The 20,396-nt window shown below is 37.0% G+C and overlaps 1 protein-coding gene across 3 annotated transcripts in view; it reads right to left on the minus strand.

Annotated features, from left to right (window-relative positions):
• The window catches only part of FARSB (phenylalanyl-tRNA synthetase subunit beta), a 38,913-nt gene that overhangs the window by 11,778 nt on the left and 6,739 nt on the right, over positions 1-20,396 (minus strand). For all 3 annotated transcript variants that reach the window (XM_068955118.1, XM_068955121.1, XM_068955120.1), the window contains exons 9-16: positions 19,634-19,695; positions 19,496-19,547; positions 17,780-17,841; positions 17,139-17,346; positions 16,623-16,703; positions 14,122-14,214; positions 13,012-13,129; positions 5,173-5,325 (exon numbers count right to left, since the gene is read on the minus strand). In XM_068955118.1, coding sequence (XP_068811219.1) covers positions 5,173-5,325; positions 13,012-13,129; positions 14,122-14,214; positions 16,623-16,703; positions 17,139-17,346; positions 17,780-17,841; positions 19,496-19,547; positions 19,634-19,695 — 829 coding nt within the window. The remainder of the gene's footprint in view (positions 1-5,172; positions 5,326-13,011; positions 13,130-14,121; positions 14,215-16,622; positions 16,704-17,138; positions 17,347-17,779; positions 17,842-19,495; positions 19,548-19,633; positions 19,696-20,396) is intronic.

Here is a 20,396-nt window from a genome sequence, read left to right on the forward strand (position 1 = left end):
TAACTAAACTCTCTTGATGCTGCAGGGGAAATCGCTCAAGAGAAAAGGAAAAAAAATTAACTGGCAATTCCTAAGATCTTAGAGAAGTGGCCAGCACTGGGAAAGCCCTGAGAACTAGTGATAAATACCCAATTTTGCAGGATGCGAAAAGAGGCAGATGTGAGAACTTTGTCTGCAGCTCTCGACAAGGTGACGTGACACCCCCCTCGCCAAGGCCGGCGGTTTCCACAGACTTACAGATAAGGCAGCGTAACGATCAGTGCTGAAACGCCTAAAAAGCTGTGCAGAATTAGGGTAGTATGTTTAAAGTATTTGGCATTTAGTTTGCACTAAAATCATTCAGATTTAAAAAGAAAAAGCCCTATCCCTTACTGCTGTTACGGGAGAATAAAACAAAAGAACAAAAGGGCAGGAATACAGGAGCAGAAGATTGGGAATCCTATGAGAACAATTTATTAGATAAACATCAGTATCAATTCCACAAAAAAAAAACCTGTGAACAATTTTGGGTAGAAGCAGTGAAGTAAAAGCAGTCAAAAATTAGAAAGACTCCTTAAAAACAGAGAAATACATTGTGCTTCATAAGATCTAATTAATATCCATGGCTGAAAACTCATGAAGGAAACTAAAGAGGCTGGGGAAGATTAATTAACTGGCAGTAATAAGGACAGTGGTAAAAGGTTTTAAAGAGTATCCGAAACAAATCATAGGTGGAGAGACTTTCATTTATTAATGAGATTGAGTGAACGAACTTTTAAAGTGAGATAGAAAAGGCACAAGTTTTAAATATTTCTTTTCTTCATCTGGAAAAAAACCCAAAGAGTAAGGTATTCTTGAATATAAAGGGGTGTCTTCCAGTCCACTGACAAACCGAAGATAAAGTTTGGTTACATCTACGAGGAATAGGATGTTTTGGAGATAACGTAGGGGCCTTAGGCACCAGACCTGTACGTTCTCAAAGCAAATATCCTGCCTCCTGATGTTAATTTACAGTAACAGTACTGGGGAATTCCTTAGTTCTAGAAAAATGCTAATGTTGTGCCAGTATAATCAAAGATAACCATAAACTAGTGATTGTGACATTGAACCTGGGTGACAAAACATGATTTGGAAATCAGCAAACGTGATATTCAGAAGACTTAAATTCAATCAATTACCAGCTTATATATTTTATAGAAAACAGATGTTGTTAAACAAATTTGATTCTGCTCTTTCGAGTTACAAGTTTGTTAGATAAATGCAACTGTACGGATGCAGTGGCATCTATAAAGTATCTATTTTTGAATGCCCATTAAATAGGGTTAAGAATTGGCTGATATTTTTCTAAAATGTCACAAATGATGTTGCGAAGCTTCACACTAAGCACATTTTCCTTTAGTTATCTATGAGTATATATACAGTTATTGACATTCACAAATGAAGCAATGGTTGCCAAGAACGGAAACTAAAAGGCCAGGATTGCCATTGACAGCAATCAAGTTAAGAGTTCATTAAAACAAAACAGGTATCAATGATGCCAAATTCAACACAGGCACTAAACATCTCTGTGTATTACCATTTCCCACTTTAAACTGATCACAAGAGATAGATGCACAGGCTCAATTCTGTACATATTACTCAGAATTAGTCCCAGACTTACCTCATCTTGTGTCTTGTGAATTGAGGTTAACTTTAAAAGCAGATTTAGGTTGTGATTTCTTGTATAATTATTATTATAAAAGCAAATGTTTATTGATGTTCTTAGTTATGGAGATAACTATTACACCTCTAATTTCACAGCTAAACATTATTAGATGAGAAGCTATTACTACGATTTACTGTGGAATTAAAATTTTCTACACTTTACCACACCTTGCATTTAATTAAATAAGGGCAGTAAAAAGAAAGGAGTGCAATTGCAATCTCTCTCTCTCTCTCTCTTGCTCTCTCTCTCGCTCTCTCTTTCTTTCTTTCATTAAGACAACTGTCAATTAGTGAAGGAAGCAAGACTAAGTATGCATTCTAGTTGAATACAAACTGGCTGATTTCCCAGCCTTACTAAGCTGTTGATTACCATAAAAGAATGAATGGCATGAACTAAACATTTATTAAAAAAATGTCCAAGAGTTTAGTTGAAATTCACAAGAACTGACAACATACCAAAAAAACCAGCTCATGTCACAATTTCATGCATTCAGGGAGTGTTTGTTTTCACAGGAGTGAATGCTATTATTTCATCCAATATAAATGTTGTCATGGAAGGCAATGGGACAGACAGTGAAGTGGTCTCGATGCCCAGATTTACCATTTTTTGTGAACTTGTTAAGTTGCTTCACTTCTATAAAGCGTTCCTTTTTTATAAAAAGGAACGTTATTTTCCCTTTTAAAACAGTTTGAGGTGCCTAATGCATTTACATTTGCAAGGTACAGAGACTCTTAGACAGTACTGCAACATAGGGTTTCTTCCTTAAAAAAGGAACAGAGTCGCTCTAAATGTAGTAATGTAAAAAAGGGTAATTGTACCTTACACCACAAATGGTATCACACCAGTCCTTTAGAGGCTGCAATACAGAATCCATGGCCACTATTTATTAAGCATAAGCCTTCTTTTTGTTCTTTTTAGCTTAAGACTTTACTATGGATCCAAATCCCTTGATTAACATCACATTTTACGATCATGGTCCTGACCAGTGGAAGAAAACAGCCCTTTGAGATGGTTATGTGGGAGACAAGATGATCAAAATGTTGCAGGCAATGTACCCATTTCTGCAGAGATTAAAACTTGTAATTAAGGACACCTTCCAATTCATTTATCAGAATGCATCTAGTTTTCATTTCAAGTGGAGGGAAACCGATTAAACTGATCTCAAGAAGAAAACAATTTATTAAATAAAATTACCCAACAATATCTTAATAAATTGGCTGGCTCTTTCCACTCATATTTTTATTCTTTAAAAACTTGATTTTATTTTAATTTTGTTAACCTCCTACATTTACACCTCCATACTGCTCTTTACATTTTAGTAATGGTATGGTATGAGGAGAAATTGCTTTATGGAACACACAAATTAGAGAATTAGAGGAGCAATGCAAAAATAGTACTCTTCTCAATCTATGTTTGATTGTTTGATTATGGATGGCTATTTTTTAAAAAAAAAAAAAAAAAAAAAAAAAAAGGAAGCTTTCCTAGGCCAGTAACTGTAGGATTTGCTAATGTCTCGGAAAGTCCATTCTGTGCATTTTAACAGAATGGGTAGAATTTCAGAGTTCCATCTTAAAAGCTGTATCGTTTGGTATATTTAGTGATAGTAAAAATGGAACTGGTTCCATTAGTACTTTTAAGAAACTGAAAGCACTGAATGCCAAATATATGCTGATACCTTTAAATTCAGTCAATCAACCCCCCCCCCCCCTTTTTCCTTAAGGCTGCTCAAAACATCCCTTCTCTGTTTATTACCTAGCTCAGATTACACCAAAGAGTAGTGCAAAGGCCAGGGGAACATCACAATTTCACCCATATTTTCTAGCATCTGTACTTTTTTCACAGGTGCTGCTATAAAGGCAGTAAGGCTCTGACCTTAAGGTCAAATCACAGGGCATTTAGGTATTGGAGGAACAGAAGGGGCTTAAATAACCATGATTTGCCCATATGGACCGAATAGGAATACAGTACAGGTATTTCATTTTTCAAAATGAATTTGGAAAAGAGGCAAATGTGTGCCCAATGCATCTCCTCAATCTCTTCTCTTTTGCTCATTCAAAACAACATTTTTTTCTCCATATTATTTTCCAGTAATCACTGGAAATATTTTAATCAGTTACACAAGGAATAAAAACAACTGGAGATTAAGATACTGTCTTGATGCTGTGCTGCACACTAGTCTCAAGTTCTGCTGAAGATCATATACAGAAAATGCATCTGGAATCTTTCTAAATCATAATCAGTTTCGTAGGATAAACCCCTTTCTCAGTACACAAATTTTTAATTTTGCACAGGCAATAAAATGTGCTCTGTAAAAATACCTCTAAAAAGCCGCATCCCGTGTTAATATCCTGATTTAGAACCTCTGAAGTGACTAGCACTGTTCCTCTTCTGAATATTTCAGTATGCTGCAGTCTGTTAAGATGTTACAGGATATCTTTTTTTACGCTCGGCAATTGACCTTACTCCATCATCTGCTGACATTCTCTCTCTTGCACATGCCTAACTGGCAGAGTGCAAAGCGAGTATAAAAAGCAAGTATAAAACACAGCAAAAAAAACCAAAAAGAAAATCCAGTCCCAAACTATTTTGACTTCCAACTTTCTCTGCAGCCAAGGTCTTTTAAAGAAGTTGGTGCAGTGACACTGCATTCACGATGGCACTAGAGTATCAGCCATCTGCATTGTTACCAAGGTTAAATTCCAATGTCAGGAGAACTGCAGGGAAGCTACAAGTCATCCCAGGAGAGTTTCTGAATCACCAGTGAAACAGGAAGGTGCAGGCACTTTTTATTCTTTGCCTATGGCCAAAAGCCACAAGCTGCTTGTAACGTATTGCATACGACAAGTCATGCTCCATCCTTTACACTAAAAACATCGTGGAATAACATCAGGAGAATGCAGGGATTTTAAAAGGGCATTACAAATCCCACAGCATCAGGAATACTAACAGCACCAGGATCTAGAAATGACTTATGCACTGTGTAAGGATTATTCCTTGAGATCTTTTTTTCCTGTTCTTTCTAAAGCCAGTCAGATATTATTGAGACACTACAGGAGAGAATACAAAACACTTGCAAATATTTCCAGGTACTAAAACAAACTCTTGATATGTCTATTCAAAAACAAGCTGTAGATGGGTTTTGAAAAGGAATCTAATAGGCTTGACTGTCATTTCAGTGGCAGCTGAGTACCCAGCTCCTAGAGGCTCTTCTAGACCCATCGAATAAGAAGCTTTGCCCTTATCTGTTCTGTACTTGGCAGGATATCAACGTCTCTCATATCTCTGAACGTCAATGCATGAGGCATAAGTAACTCTGCAGCTACCATCCCCAGCGTCTTGCTTTTCTTTACTGTATTTATTACGTTGTTATTTAAGGTAACAGAATAGATTAGTTGCTGGTGCTTGCATCAACCTATGCTCTCTCAATAAGGCAATGTGGCCACCCTTTCTTTCTCTCTTGCTGTACGCTGTAGCTATGTGTTCCTTACCTTCAGTTGCTTTGAGCATGTATCCGTTCTCTTGGTTTGGTGGTATTTCCAGAAGCTGCATGACTCTGTCCAGCAAACCATGGATAATTTCAAACCCTGGGCTCTTATTGTAATAAACTGCACAGAGATGCCGGTAGTTTCTTGCCCCTACATCTGAAGAAGAAGCATAAGTTATATTTTATGGGAAATTTTATCACACTTTAAACCTTGCCTTTTGCATCAGTTTTCTTCAGTGATACAGTGAGGCACTTGGTGCTCAAAGGAAAAAATGAGTATGCAGAATGCCCTCTCTCTGACACACCTATCAAACCAGCACAAAACAGCTAGCCTGCAACTTGAAACAGCTGATAATGTTAGCATGGTGATCTGTGAAAAGATCTAAATTCACGCAAGTTTCCAAATCACAACTGACGCTTTTCGTGATCATTTTGGACGTCCCCAAATCCAAGTGACTATGAAAAATGTGCTATGTTTCACAAACTCTGGACAGTGAAACAAGTGTGTCATGTTTAGGACAGCTGCTGTTGCTGTGATTCTGCTGAACTTATTTTGCAGATATCCTCTAGGGCTGTTGAATCTAGTGCCTGTGAAAGACTCAGATAAGTTGCCTCCCTCATATGTTGCTATAAAAGCACTATGTCTGTCTTAACTCAAAACCCTAGCTTCTCCCTATTGTAAGTTTTCTTATATTACCCATTTCATCAAAATCTATTTACCTTTTTTATATGGTACAGATACTTTTAAAATGAACGTGTAGTAATATGTCTCTAGGCTACAGCATTGCTACACGCACTGTCTAGGACTGTGGTCTATTTAGAAGCTTTACTCACTGCAGATTCCAATCTTTCTCCTTTTTGCGAGGAATAATATAGGCACAGAATAACAAACTTATTGTCACAAGCTGCCAATTCAGTTGCAGTAAAATTCAAAATACTGATGAACATAGTAAACTCATTTGTTGCCTACAGGCTTTTCCCTTCTCAAGGTTCAACTGCAAATATGTATTCAGCAAGGCTCACTTATACAAAGGGTAAATTCTGCTGAAACCAGGGAAGGCACTCTCTCTGTGAGTCTTCCTCTAGAAATTCATAAGCGTTAAAAGCATAATCAGTATAAAGGTGCATTACATTTCCTTTTGAACCAGAACTGCACTTCCGAAGCAAATAGTCAGATTATCCATATTCACCAAGCTTCTGTTCTCACTATAAAACAATCCTAGAGCATATAAACGGGATTCCTTTCAGTTGCAGATAAATCAGAAGTGGTGTTCCAGAAGGGCCCCTAACCAGCTTCAACCACTAAAGGGCATTCAGCACATATGATTTGACTAGAGCTAGTCCAAAGTACAGCTTAAATGCATATAACATGGACTTCGTCATCAGCATGAACTGATCTTCTCTTTTTGTTCTGCACTGCTTTGTAATATAGATGCATAGCCTAACAAGGTACAGCCAGATTGATTACTTGCACAGTATGATGTAAGATGCATAGATTTCTTCCTTAGAGTCCTATGTCTATAGTCCTATCTATAGTCTACTAGTTGGTCCAGTAGTAATGTAGTTGGTCTATTAGGTGGAATATCTAGATTCTTATAGACATATCTAGAATATCTAGACATTCTTATCTCCTTCTCTTCCACTTGATGGTTAGACACAGGGAAGAAATCTATTTACTGACAGCAATCACCCTCCCTTTAAAAAATTCATCGGACTGGAAATCCTTCAGATCTCCAAACACCTGTAATGTTTAAGGGAAAGAGGGAATAAGAACGTCCAGCAGTCAAGGAATAAAGCACGAAGGAGTAAAAAGAATTTTATTTGGTCTTCAAGTTAAGGTAGGGCTGCACAATGAGTAATAAGGTTGCATGTGTAGGGCTTTCTTATCTCTTTCAGGAAATCACCCAAAAAATGGCAATATCTCAGGGTAAATTATGTTCTTCACACGGTCAAACTGTGCGCACAGAGGGCATTTGTAATAGCCTCTGGTCATGAAACATCTCAGCTGGACTTAGTGTTCCCAGAAAAAAAGGTGCCGCACTGAATGGCGCTCAGAGAAACAGTGTGGTTACAGATCCCTACATAGTTAGTGAATCCACAGGAGTTATATCGGCACCTACTGTGAAGTGTATTTCCACACAGTTCTGAACAGAAGTATCAGCACTGGGTACCTCAGATCTCAAGAGACAGTTCTTTTCTACTGGGATCAATTGTTGCCTCCTGCTTTCAATACAAGAATTAGGGGACATCAAAACCAATAGGAGTCAAGTTCAAAACAAGAGAAGGAGTGGGTTCTTCAGGCAACCTATAGTTAAACAGTGAAACTCCTCCCGATAGGATGTTGTGGATGCTAACAGTTTACAAGGGTCTGAAGAGACACTGGAAGTTCACAGGAGAGAAATTTATTACATATTACTAAAGCCAGAAAAACCCACTTCTGAAATAGGAAATCCTTGAGCTACAAGTGGATTGCAGAATGGATAGTACTCCAGAAGTATTATATATTATATACGCTTATCCTGTTTTCCCTTGACAATCACTTTTAGCTAGTGTTAGAGACAGGATATTGGCTGAGCCAGCCTTTGGTCTGACCCATCATAGCCTAAATACAAGCAGAAACTCTGGCACTCATTGGGTGCTCCCTGAACTGTTGATACCTACCACATAAGAAATTAGACATTTATTAAATCTACATCTTGCTTATTTGGTCCTACTGACCATTTAATGACAAAAAACTCTCAAAAACTAAACAGGAAAAAATTTACTAAGAGGCTGGAAATTCATGGATTAAAGAGTAATACAAACACAGGAGCAAGAGCCTACACAAAAGATCAAAGCACAGCCTTTGTGAGCCAGAAGTCATTCAAGACTTCTGAAGCAGCAGTTTGGCAATACAGTCCAAAGTTTTCTCAACAGGCACTGAAAGCTGAACTTACTGCTCGAGCAACGGATGCTGCATTTGGTCACTCAAGAACCTTTTACAGTTGTTGCTATAATTTGCAGTTTTAAATAATGATGGAGAATCCAATTCTGAAGTTAATGTTAAAATGGCAAGCCACAAAAGGAAGGGCTACAGAGAATATATCAATAACTGCAACATTTGATCTCTTCTCTCTGCGCACACCGGCTTTTCAGTACCATCACCTTGCCTATTTCCTCGTTCTACCAAGACACCAATCAGTAATACACAATCATGAATGGTGACCAATCTGTACATGTTGTATCAGGAAACTCAAAAGAAAAAAACACTTTCCCCTCCCCTAAGTTTTTATTTGCCCTTCAGAAAGCAAGTCTTTGGGCTAGACCCTCTCCTTTTTTGTGTGACTCATTATGCTGGCAGAATTTGTGACAACTATCTGAATTTCACTTCATTATTGTTTAGTCAGTGGTGTCTTCAGATCACTATTCTTAAGTAAAGAATCATAAAGAAACATATACAGCAATTTGTATACTTCTTGATTTCCAACCAACTGTAGAAATCCTTGGTAAAGGAAAGGATGCATTTTCAAGCATTCAAAAAAACTACGTGTTACGAAACTTAATTTTTTTTTTTTTAAACAGTTACATTAAAACACAAGAAGTTCATTCACTACGCACCACAGGAAGAAAGAGGAAAGTATTAGGGAACTGTATGCAAAAGCTGGCAGATGTTAGAAATGCTTCAGTTCTTTATAACTCACTTAAGAGATCTCTTGTGTCATGCCATGAAACAATTCTCTTTTTTTAAATGAGCCTGCCAAGTATGTCAGCCTAAATTATATATATATATATTTATGAGACTTCAAAGCACTTCCTGGAGATGCTGCTGTAAAACAATCTGAAGGATGGGCAGCTGCATAGGAATACGCAAGCCAAAAAAGCGCAACGGAAGACAAAGTGTCGCATGCTGCCCCCTAGCAAGTTAGAGATGCTTCAGACAAATGATGTGGTGATCTGAAAGGTGGCACCTGTTCATTTAAACTTGTCTAACAGCCTCACAAAAAACAAAACTATTTTCTGCATATAGTTAAAGTTTGCAGATAGACTCTTTGGAAGAATGCTTCAAAATATGGCATCGGCTCTACTCACAAATGATGTAAGTGACGTTAGAGGTACGCCCCCAAAGGCTTCCTAGATTCTGCTAGGTCACTGGTCACAGGTTACTTTTTGATGGATTAATTTCTTTCGTGGTGGTAAGGGAGAGGAAGGGGATTGTCTGTTTGAACTGGTGGTGTAAGGTGATGATTTATTTGCTGAACTAGTGTAACTATGCTACTAGGAGAAACTCTCATGTTATAAGCTAACCACACAAATACTGTGAACAAATATTCACTCTCTTCCTGCCCTGAGAAGAAACATTTCTGCTCAGATTTGGTTCTATTAAGTTATACTAAATCTGGCCCATATTTTGCTTATTTAGTACATCAAACCTTTCTGCCAGATATGTCTGGAGAGAAGAATGTTCTGTTCACCTTGGTAAGCATGAGTTCTGCGTAAGAAGGTTTTTGGTGGGTTTTTTTTTTTTTTTAAAACAGTGCATTTAAAAGAGCTAGATTCATTCACACATGAATGACTACAAGATGCCATTTCAAATGCAGTTAAAGTCAGTACTCTTTTGACCCATACTTTTTAAATTATTAATTGGAAATTCAGCATGCCAAAATCATGAAATAATAAAATTAAATTAGTCAGTCTGATGACATAAGCCTTCTGCAGGAAATCTCATTCCATATGTGAGAGGACAACCCCACATTCTTCAGTGTTTGTAGAATTACCACTTATTTCTCTCTCCCCACCCCTTTCAAACTATTCATTAGGTAAGTTTAATTTTGGACATAAATATGGGAAAAACACTAGTTATTCTAAATACACCATTAAAAACAATTTCAGGTATTGTTCATAGTCTGCAAATGCCCAACCTATGAGAGGGCTGCCCAAGAGGACAGGATACAAAGCTGCTAGCTCAGAAGTCTTATCTTTCATCTGCAGCAATGCTTCTCAGCAAAATGAAGTACACTATAGAATCAGACTTCATACAACTGTTAAGTGGCCATTCACATAAAATGGAAGCTTAAAAGAGCTACAGTCAACACATACACAAAATAAAAGTAATCAGTTTAACTTGCGATTTTTATGAAGCCAGAATAAACGCACTCCTTATTCCAAGATAAATAGCCCCACTCTCAGTCCTGAAGAATGCTAACGCTATTCTGCCATCTGTACCAAGGTTTTTCCATACTCGCTAACTCCATGTCCAAGAAGGAATGAGCTGTATCACCAAACTGTCTGTGTTTAATAAAAAAGTCTACATGCTTTGCTAACACTGCTTATTTTGCTTGGCAAGGCTTTTTTTTTTCTTTTTAAAGTCATCTACAAATTAAATTCATCAACAAAGCAGTTTACTTGCCATTTTGTTTATGCCTTATATAAACCTTTGTTTTGCAGATCCCAAATACCTTAAACATAACCACTAACATCTGAAACGAGATAACAGAACAACAGAACCGTTTCTGCTGCTGAATTTAAAGTAGCGTCAGCCTTTTTCATTGAGAGGCAAAAGTTGATCCAGAGTTGCAACTCGGTGGTCCTCCCCAAAAGTTGTACCTGTACACGCCTTTTCCACTAATATGCCATATAAACAAATCAGTAAATTTCTTTAGAAAGCTGTTTGTTAACATTTAAAAATCCACTTGTGCAGTTCATTTTACTTTGACACATTTTTCCAAGTAAAAAAAAAAAATCTAAAATTTTTAGCCTGTACAGTGAAAGACATGCAAAGAGGCCACATCACACAGGAGGACTTTCACTGAAGCTTTTGAAAAGTGAACTAGCTACTTTGGCTGTTTCACGTAAAACAATTAAGATTACAGCATGATTCAAAGGCAGGCATGCTCTCTTAGCATAGTTGGATGAAGTGGAAAGATAAGGAAATTTTTACTTCCTTATACAGTTTTACGCATGGACTTGATCCAGTTTTTATCTCATATTTGCACTACACATCTAATTCTTCTTATTGGTTTTCAATTCTCCAGAAGATAATTCTGGAGAACAAATACAAGCAATCCTGTTTTAAGGCGATGGAAAGGTGGACAAGGGATTCCTGTTGAGGCAGGTTATTATGCTGACTCCTGGGTTTTTTTTTTCCTCTGAGTTATTATAGGTCTCCATAATAAAATCAGTCTGCAGGTATAACCTGACATTTCTTGTCTCAAGACATACTGCTTTTTATTTGGCAGCATTGCTCATCTTTGATTCTGCAGCAGTTTAATTGGTCGCTAGTACTGTAACAGTAACATGTCTTTAGTAGTCACCAAGGTATGTGCCATTTGAAAACACTACCAGCACAGAGCTTCTCTCATGAGTTACAGCCCTAGCAAGAATGCAAAGCAGCTCTCAATCAAGAGCAAGTCAATAGGGGTGCTTTTATGTAAGCAATTTAGATCAGGTTCCTTTTTGGTGCAAATCTGGCTTGCATTTATACTTGGGAGCCTTGCAGTATGCACAGGTGACTTCCCTGGGTGGTGGAACCAGTCACACACAGGGATACTAGCCACAGCACCCCACCTGCAACATCCTGCAAAGTCCTCCAGTAGTTGGTTCCCCCCACTTGCATAGTGTGTACCTATGCCTGGCAATTAGAATAAACATTGCTGGTAAAGATGCAATATAGCTATAAAATCCTGGAATTGTAACAGATTATAGCAAATCAAGGCCTCCTCCTTTCCTTTCTGTGCTATACCAGTAAGTAATGCAGATATACCCAATGGTTCTGTCTACGAATTTACCTGAGGTTCATATCAAGCTAACTACCCTACAGTTCTCAAAGTCATTCTATTTCCTTAAAATGCTCAAACTACTTTCATGTTTTTCAGTTTTTCTGGAAATCCCCTATTTTTCCCAAACTTGCACAATGTTAGCATTAACTAGTTTCTCAAATAGTTCCTGAAATGAGTCTGGGCCTACAGCTGTGACAGTGTCTGATTTGAGCAGAAACTTCCTCCTGACATTTGTTCCCTTGATGAATTTACATGGATGGTAGGTAGTATTGGAAACAGCACTATAGAAATGACTCATGAACGTTTCTGTGGCCCTATTTTCAGTCCTGCCGTCTTGCTCTAGCAAAGCCTTGGGTCTGACCTACATTTTGTGTCATTCCTAATAGATTCTGAGAAGTGTTATTATTTATCTGTTGACTCTATAGTCTTTGACACTCCAAGGATTCTTTGGATTCCAAGGACTAAAGTTGTGGCAGTTCTGTGCAAAAAGTAAGTTCATCCATGCATATTAAGGGAAGAGAGAGAGCAAAGGCAGTCAGAGATCTTTACTTGCTCTCTCTCTCTCTACCTGTGCTCAAGAGCACTGAAAAGCTCTTGACAGATTTTACAGGATATTTTATGTGCCTAAAAATATTTCAAAGGTATCCTTTTGAGAGAGCATTAAAAACAGAATCTTATCTGTAGACATTCTAAAATCTAGTCTGTTATGCCAATCGCTTATTTCTCACACTATGCACGTAAATAAAAAATTAGAATCTAGAATTACTAGGTGATTATTATATTTTGTTCAGATACACAGATTTATCTACTATTACTATGTAGCATGTGAATACACATTTCTACTCTCAGAGTGTACAACAAAGTACAACCCCATGGAGTTGTACTAGGTTCCCTGAGGGATACAAGATGAAAACATTAAAGGACTGGGCATCAACAATATAAGATATATCTTGACAAGAAAACTCTTCTAGAGAAAACATTGCTTCTTAAATGGAAATTAAAATGGCACAATTCATGCTTCTTTTAGAAATCCTTAAATCCTTTAAAAGAGGACATTAAAATGTGAATGCTGAGCAACCTTCTCTTACCTGTACTGGGATCTTTTACTACAATGTCAGATATCTCAAAGAGTTTCAAAGGCAAGGGCATCTTTCGATTAGCAGCAATAGTTTTCAGTAGTCCAGGAAGGAGGCTTGTCCGTGCCACCTGCAGGACAAACACGGATGCTGCAAGTGAAATACCTTTCACGTTTCCTAATGTCTTGTTTTGCTCATTTGTAACAAGAGTTTAAAAGTAGTCTGGTGCAAATATTGCAGTAGTCTTTGTTTTAGAATTACTAAAGTGAAAAAGTATATTATCTGTACAGACTGTATACTGCGTTGTCTGAACAGATACATGAGCTTAATAATAGATATCATTTTGCAGGTGCGAGAGCTACAGCGCAGAGTAGAATAACAAACACTACTCAAAGTAATTGCAGAAAAGTTCCCTTAAAATATAATCTTTTTAATATAAAGTAATAAAGTAAATAGTAAAGTAAATTAGTAAAGTAAATACTAAATGATATTTTGTAAACATTAAATGCTATCTGAAAATATTATCTTGAAACATCCTGATATAAATCAATAATATAAGCAGAATCTAAGTTCAGAATCACTGATGATACTGTGCTCGAGCTCTCACTCTCTGTCTAGAAAATATAAAATGATTTAGAAATGGATGTTAAAATACTTGAAGAACTACATAGATTTCCAGGAAAAAAAGAGTAACAATGGTTAACAATTTTTAAAAAGCATATCCTATGCAGAGCTCAGAAAGATTACAGATTGCCAGGTCTAATAACTCCATTTAGACTAACTAGCATTTCTAAATGTGGGAGCTGATCAATCATTTGGGTGAAATTTTCTGTAATAAGACACCTCAATCTTGCCACATGCCGTCATGTTCTGTTATGGTATATCACTTCATTGAAAAGTTAAATAGTATTTCACACTGAATACAGTATTACTCAATGAAGGAGTCACAGAAAATGACTGCTAGCAAGTCTTGGCATATAAATATCCACATTCTCTTTACTTCATTAAAACGCAGCTGTCTATTTTATAAATTTTATTTTCTGCTAGTTCCTTTTTGCCTTAAATACAGTATCTGTGACAGCATTACTCTCTCAAAATTGGATCTGAATTAAGTTATCTCACCTGAAATTCTGCAGTTTTGGGGTTTGCTATGTGTACTGCTTTTGTTGCAGAGATATCCATGCCAAGTTTATCTGCAATATCTTCTTGAGAACACTGAGAGGAAGAGACAAAAAACCCACCAAGGTCAAGTAGTTAAAATAGACAGTGAGCCAATGATGAAACTTGATATCAAGAATGAACAATGCAAGTGTAGCAGTGGCTCAGAGGCCCCATAATACACCCTCTCATATGCAACACCCACGCATAATATAAATTAAGCCCCAGCCTTAAGACGAAGTGGGCAAACGGGTTTATCTACAAATGTTAATCAATCACTAAGTAAAATAATGCTAGTTGAAAAAAATATATATATTTGTTTAAGCTTCTGTCAGGAATTGCTGTCATCTATTTTAAAAACAAAGGCTCAGATTTTGTCCCCTGACTTGCAGGGGGTAAAATATTTTATTCTGAAAATAGCACTTATAAAAGGAATGGTACCCAAGCTTTCTCACAAAGAAAGTGATCCCCTGGGGCTCTGTGCAGCAAGTCAAGTATCATATATGAAAAACAGGTCATATGGCCAAGCCTTCAACTGTCATGCCAGCATAAGATTCTTATAGTTCATTATTGTTGTTTTCATTTTTTTGAGCTGGAATTTTTTTAAAGCCCCTATTCTCAAGGTGTGTTTTTAAGCTGGTTAGTAAAGCAATACACATGCACTTTATCAAGCTCAGCCAATGTCTGTGCACATACAGCAACAGATGCTGCTGATAAGATCCACACTACAGATTTCCAGAATTTATAGCTTCATTAATGTATTAAGAAACAGATAGCAGACTAGGCATGTAATTGAGGATTTGTTCATATAGTGCAGTCTCCCAGAAGTGTTCTCTTTGCACTCGCAGCACTCTGAAAAGAGTGTCGATAGACCAAATGTGAGGAAAACGAGCAGATTCTTTTTGAATAGAAAAGAAATCTTAAATGAATGCTGATCTTAGGAGGAGAAGATTGTGTTCAACAATTTTCAGATGTGTAGCTAAGCTATGGTATGTTGCTATGATGTAATTAAACACATTTTAGTTAATCAGAGCTCCTCACAGAAAACACTCTTATTCTGTCAGGGTGGTAATTTGGGACGCAAACCAAAGAACAGATTGTTAGTGCGAGTACATAAACAGTGCTTGTTACAACTACAAAAACAGTGCTTGTTATGTACCACTGGGCTACAGAATGTTGTAGCATAAATGACACTGGTCATAGGCCTCACATCTGTGTTTTAATAAAGTGACAGTGACTCAGTAGGCTGTGGATGTCATCATGCCACGGCAGAAATACAAATATGTAATGTGATAACATGATATATTGTGTGACCTTACAAAATTCTAGCGTTGCAGTTCATAAAGGTCCTTCTGTTGTGATGATGTAATCATCATCATGATGTTTTAATTTCAGAAAAAGACTGAGAAACTTAACTGAAGTTTTAATAGAATATGTATGTGATGGTGGCTCCATGTATGCTAAAATGGCCACAAATTGCACTTTCAGGTAAAGGCTTTCAGCAGACCTTGAAACAGGAAATACTAGACTGTATCGACATACTGACAGCTATTGTACACTTGGGGGTGGGGGGGCTTAAATTTTTTTAATGGTAGATCAAGTTCTCTGATCCAGTTCACAGCTATGGCAAAGGGATAAGAGCAAGCGGCCATGACAAAGATGGCATTCACCACTGAACATTTAATTGCATCAAAACACAATCCTGCTGCAAAATTTCTGTATTATAAATTATACTAGCTGTTGGAGTGGCACATGCTGCTGCAGAGACCTAGTTCTCGGTAAAACCTATTCACAGTGCAGCAACAAAGAGTGTGAATAATACCTGCAACCACTGTTAATAATGAGTAATAATTTTTAATTGTTCTTCTGGGGGGGGGGGGGAAAAACTCTCATGGAATTTACAGAGGCATTTGTGTTCCAGTAGTGAGCAGTATGTCCTTTTTACAGGAATTCTTAAGATTAACTCTTTTGCTGACTGCACGTTGACTTTACATTTAGTACAAGGAATCATTGGCAAGTAACAATAATCAGAAAAAGAGACAAACAGAAACAGCGTCATCTCTAAACTGCAGTAATATTCATCAGGAATTACTAAATTTTGATGTCTGTTTTCCAGATTATCAAACTATGATGAATTTTACATCTGGTGATAAGTAGTCTTAAGAAAGAGACTTGCTGTCTTATAATTTCATATTATCAGTATCAAGCTAAACTACAAACCATACTTCAACTATTTTCACCTCTATACTTAGAACTACATGCCAAATTAACAGACAGTCAGTCAATTCCTCTGACCCACAACTCACAAAATACGATAATGTAATACCAAAGCACTAGCAAACAATCACCTGCCCAAACAGAAACAGCTAATACTGGTACATTAATACATGACTATCCTCCACAGTTTTGGCTGTATCACTGTTCCAACACGCAACTAAGGAAAACATGAAATCAATATAATATACCAGGGCAAAAGTGAGAGCTTCAGTGAATCCAGCAGCTGCCAAGTCCAGTCTCAGAAGTTCTGTGAGCTTATTGAGGGGGAGCTAAAATGAAACAAAAACCAGTTTTCAACTTCTATCTAAAAACATTTTTCTATTCTTTCTCGAGGTGTTTCTGCCTGTTACATTACAGCAAAGTCACAAGGGAGGTACTATGCTTGTGCACTTAACATTTCTGAAAGCGTCAGCCAGCTGCCTGTAGGCTTGCCTGAGGAAATGAATCTCCCAATTAGAGATTTAATACGGGCTCTCTACTTAAATCCTGCTTTTTTTTTTTTTCCTCCAAGTACCAGCAACCACTGATCTTGGACTTATTCAAATCAGCGGGGCATCTGTTTTGTATCCTATCCATGGTAAATACTTCTCAAGGCAAAGCATGTCAAAATACTTAATTTCTAGGTTCTGTTTTCCCCAAAGCCTTTCTGGCATGCACTAGTCATTTGCTGACAACAGAGCATTTATTTGAAGGGGCAATCTTACTTGATTAGCTATGGTGTACGTTTTCGGAATAGTCATCTGAATGTTGTTATAACCATAAGCTATTGCTGCATCTTCTACGATATCACATGCATGGATAATGTCTGCTCTGGTAGGAGGGATTTCAATCTCTATATTGTTCCCATTTCCCGTGACGTGTGACTTCAAACACATCCTAGTCAGCAGCTTTGCAAGGTTTGATGGACTTTCACTGAAACAAAACAAGAGAGTAGAAATTTACAGAACTTACACTGTATTGACTACTTTTTTTTTTTTTTGCAGTAATCAGTGTTTCTGCTATATTGTCTTATATCCTGAAGGATCTCCAAATGCTTTATGGGGTGCATACAGACTTAGCATTTCATCAGAACCAACTCTCAGGTGAATCACGCCAGTCATTTTTTCCTTTACTTCACAAGAGTTGTGGGAGGCTGTAAAGAATCGTTCACCTTTCTTGAAAATAGGGAAAGGAGTCTTAAAAGGTTTATCCAATTATCCAACTTAACCTCTGAATTTTTGATAAATTAAAAAAAATCATAAAGTGTAGACATCTTTAAAGCAAGGCAATAATCAATGTTTTCAATTAGTTTTATTGTGATTGATGTCTAGCAGTAGAAACTATGTTTTCATTTGCAAGAACACACCTGATTCCTATTTTCTTGTTAATGAACTCAGGTTTCACCTTCTCTCTTCGGTAAGCCAGTTCCTAAGAAGAAAAGCAAAGCTTTACAGCATATACGACACTTGCTATTTCTGCCTAAGATAATTTAATTTTGACATTTTGCTAATCTAGCTTCTTCTAATTATGATACCAAAATGACATCCACAGAAGACAAGTACGGTACATTAGGCTAAACTTAATATTTTAAGATAACAGGCTTATTGCAAATAACATTGTAGTATCTGATGTGAAAGCTGTTCTCAGTTAAGCTAGAAGTTTGAATGCAGCACAAAATCCCTGTTATAGAAATTTCTGATGAAATATACGCAAGTAACTGAGTTTCTGAAAGTTTCTAGTCACCACTTTATTGTAAGACAATGCCCTAAAGCAGTGAACGGTCACGCAGGAGACTTCATGGTCTAGTACAGATCAAATGACTTTTAGGAGGAAGAAAGAAAACTTCTCTGTCTCCCTCCATATTCACACATAAAGCCTCTACCACTATTTTCTTGAGGAAGCTTGTAACAGTTTTAAGAAAATTATTTTGTATGTAAGTACTTAAAGAAGGTGTTTCCAAACTTCTAGATACACAAATGCTTGAAAACCTTAGTGTCTAAAGCTTTGGTTTTTTTTTTTCTATTTTATCAGGGAAACTACACTGGTTATTGCAGGGATTTCTGTTTTGTTGCATGTCTCTACGAGATTGTATGCCTTTCCTCTCATGATTAGAGACGTGGAAGCTAACAAGGTTTTTTTTTTTATTTTTAGGATTTATTTGGACACTAGGGCATGCAGACGTTACTGAAAGAAAAAGCCAAAACACCACTAGAGAAATTCTCAGTAAAAGTCACTTTCCCCATAATCAAGTTGTTCTTGCTTGATATATCTGATTTTATGAATCCAGTCAGATGTCCAGTTGTCTTCAGTCACTTTCAGGGAATAGGAGGAATTGCTTTCTTTACATTTATTAGGAGAACAAAAAAGTAAGACTCGGTTACTGCAAAGAGGTCTGCCTGGAACCCTGAATGCAGGCAAACTTGCACTTGAAGTCCACGTCATGTCTGAACAGATCTTTACATAGCAGGAGTCTATAAGCTGAAAGACTGAAAAATCCAGCATGAAAAGGTTATTTTAACTGAAAGGTATTAAAACTTCCAGATCTGATAAGTAAGTTATGCTGAGGCTGATTTCAGTTGTCCACTGGTTTAAGCCTGAAGGACCTCTTCCTGCATTCATTTTTCCTGATTTAGAACAAGTAGGTATAAAAGGCTTTAGATACAGATTATGACCTTTGGTTACACTCTTTACTTAGTCCCGAAGAAGTTCATAGTAGCAGTCACCACTTAAAATTTCAAACCCTAGCCATCTCTTTGGAATATCAGACTATGTCAGTGAGACTGTATTTGTAGCTGTATCATAAATGGTAACAGTTAAGATATTAGTGGAGCTGCATGATGGGATTCCTAAATAAGGGGAAAATGGGGCAGTGTTTTCTTGTGTGGAGCCAGAGAAGGCCCTGACTCAGTAATACCTAAACCTTCCCAAATTAAGCTCTTACACTGTACCTCCGAACCTGTATATACTACTTACATAGTAGAGAATATACTACAGAAAAAGCAGACAATGTCACCCTTATCAAACTTTGTGTAAATCAAATCCTTTTTACAAGGACAGTGAGATATCGTCTCGCTATACTTACGGGATAGATGTGGGTCTTCCCATTAGGATAAATTACTTCTGCTGCTTCAACACTGTGAGAGGTAGAAAAACAGAACTGAAAATGTTTTTAAAACCTGGACAAAATATAACGTGTCTCTGACTAGAGATTTAAACTCACCTGAATGGCTTCTCACAATATTCACTAAACATTGTGACTAGAATATCAAGGACAATTTTTGCCTACAAAAATAAAAATAATAATCACATTGAAATCTGTCAGGATTGAATTGGACAACATATCATAACTGAACAAAAGGAGGAGAAAATTACTGTCTCAGACGCTGTTCATTCTATTTTATTTAGTAATTTAACAGCAAACAATTCCTGGTAGCCTAGAATACCAGTCTGCATTTTAAAAAGTGTTTTGCTTCTGCTACAGAAACATTTATGCAAAAACTTGAAAACTGGAAATCTTTGGTTCTCAAGGCTTTGAAACATTTGTGCATTTTTGCTAAACTCTGTTCCCAAGCTATCCAGGGATCTTTGTATCCAGTTGGAATTGAAACTTCTCAACCTTTTGTCTAATTAGTCATGTCACTGAAGTTCAAGTGAGAACATACAGGCTGAAGGACTGTGCGTTGTTTAAAAATATATTGCCAATTTAACTTCATTCACAAAATCTTTTATTTTACAGGTATTTTTTAAGGGGTTAGGACAACACCACAATCATGAGATTCAGTTCAATGTCCGCAAGGCAACAAAAACAACTCTTGTAGATTGAGGATAAGTTCTTTCACTTAAATAGAAAAACGCTGTTTTCATTTTTACCATTAAAGCAAGCAGCAACAACAAGCACAGAGTTACTAGTTTGCTTAGAAGCCACTCCCCAAAATGCAAACTTAGTTATCAGTCATTAACATATCACTGTGTAGCAGGGTAAG

Source organism: Struthio camelus, chromosome 9 (genome assembly GCF_040807025.1).
Source record: "Struthio camelus isolate bStrCam1 chromosome 9, bStrCam1.hap1, whole genome shotgun sequence".
NCBI lineage: Eukaryota > Metazoa > Chordata > Aves > Struthioniformes > Struthionidae > Struthio > Struthio camelus.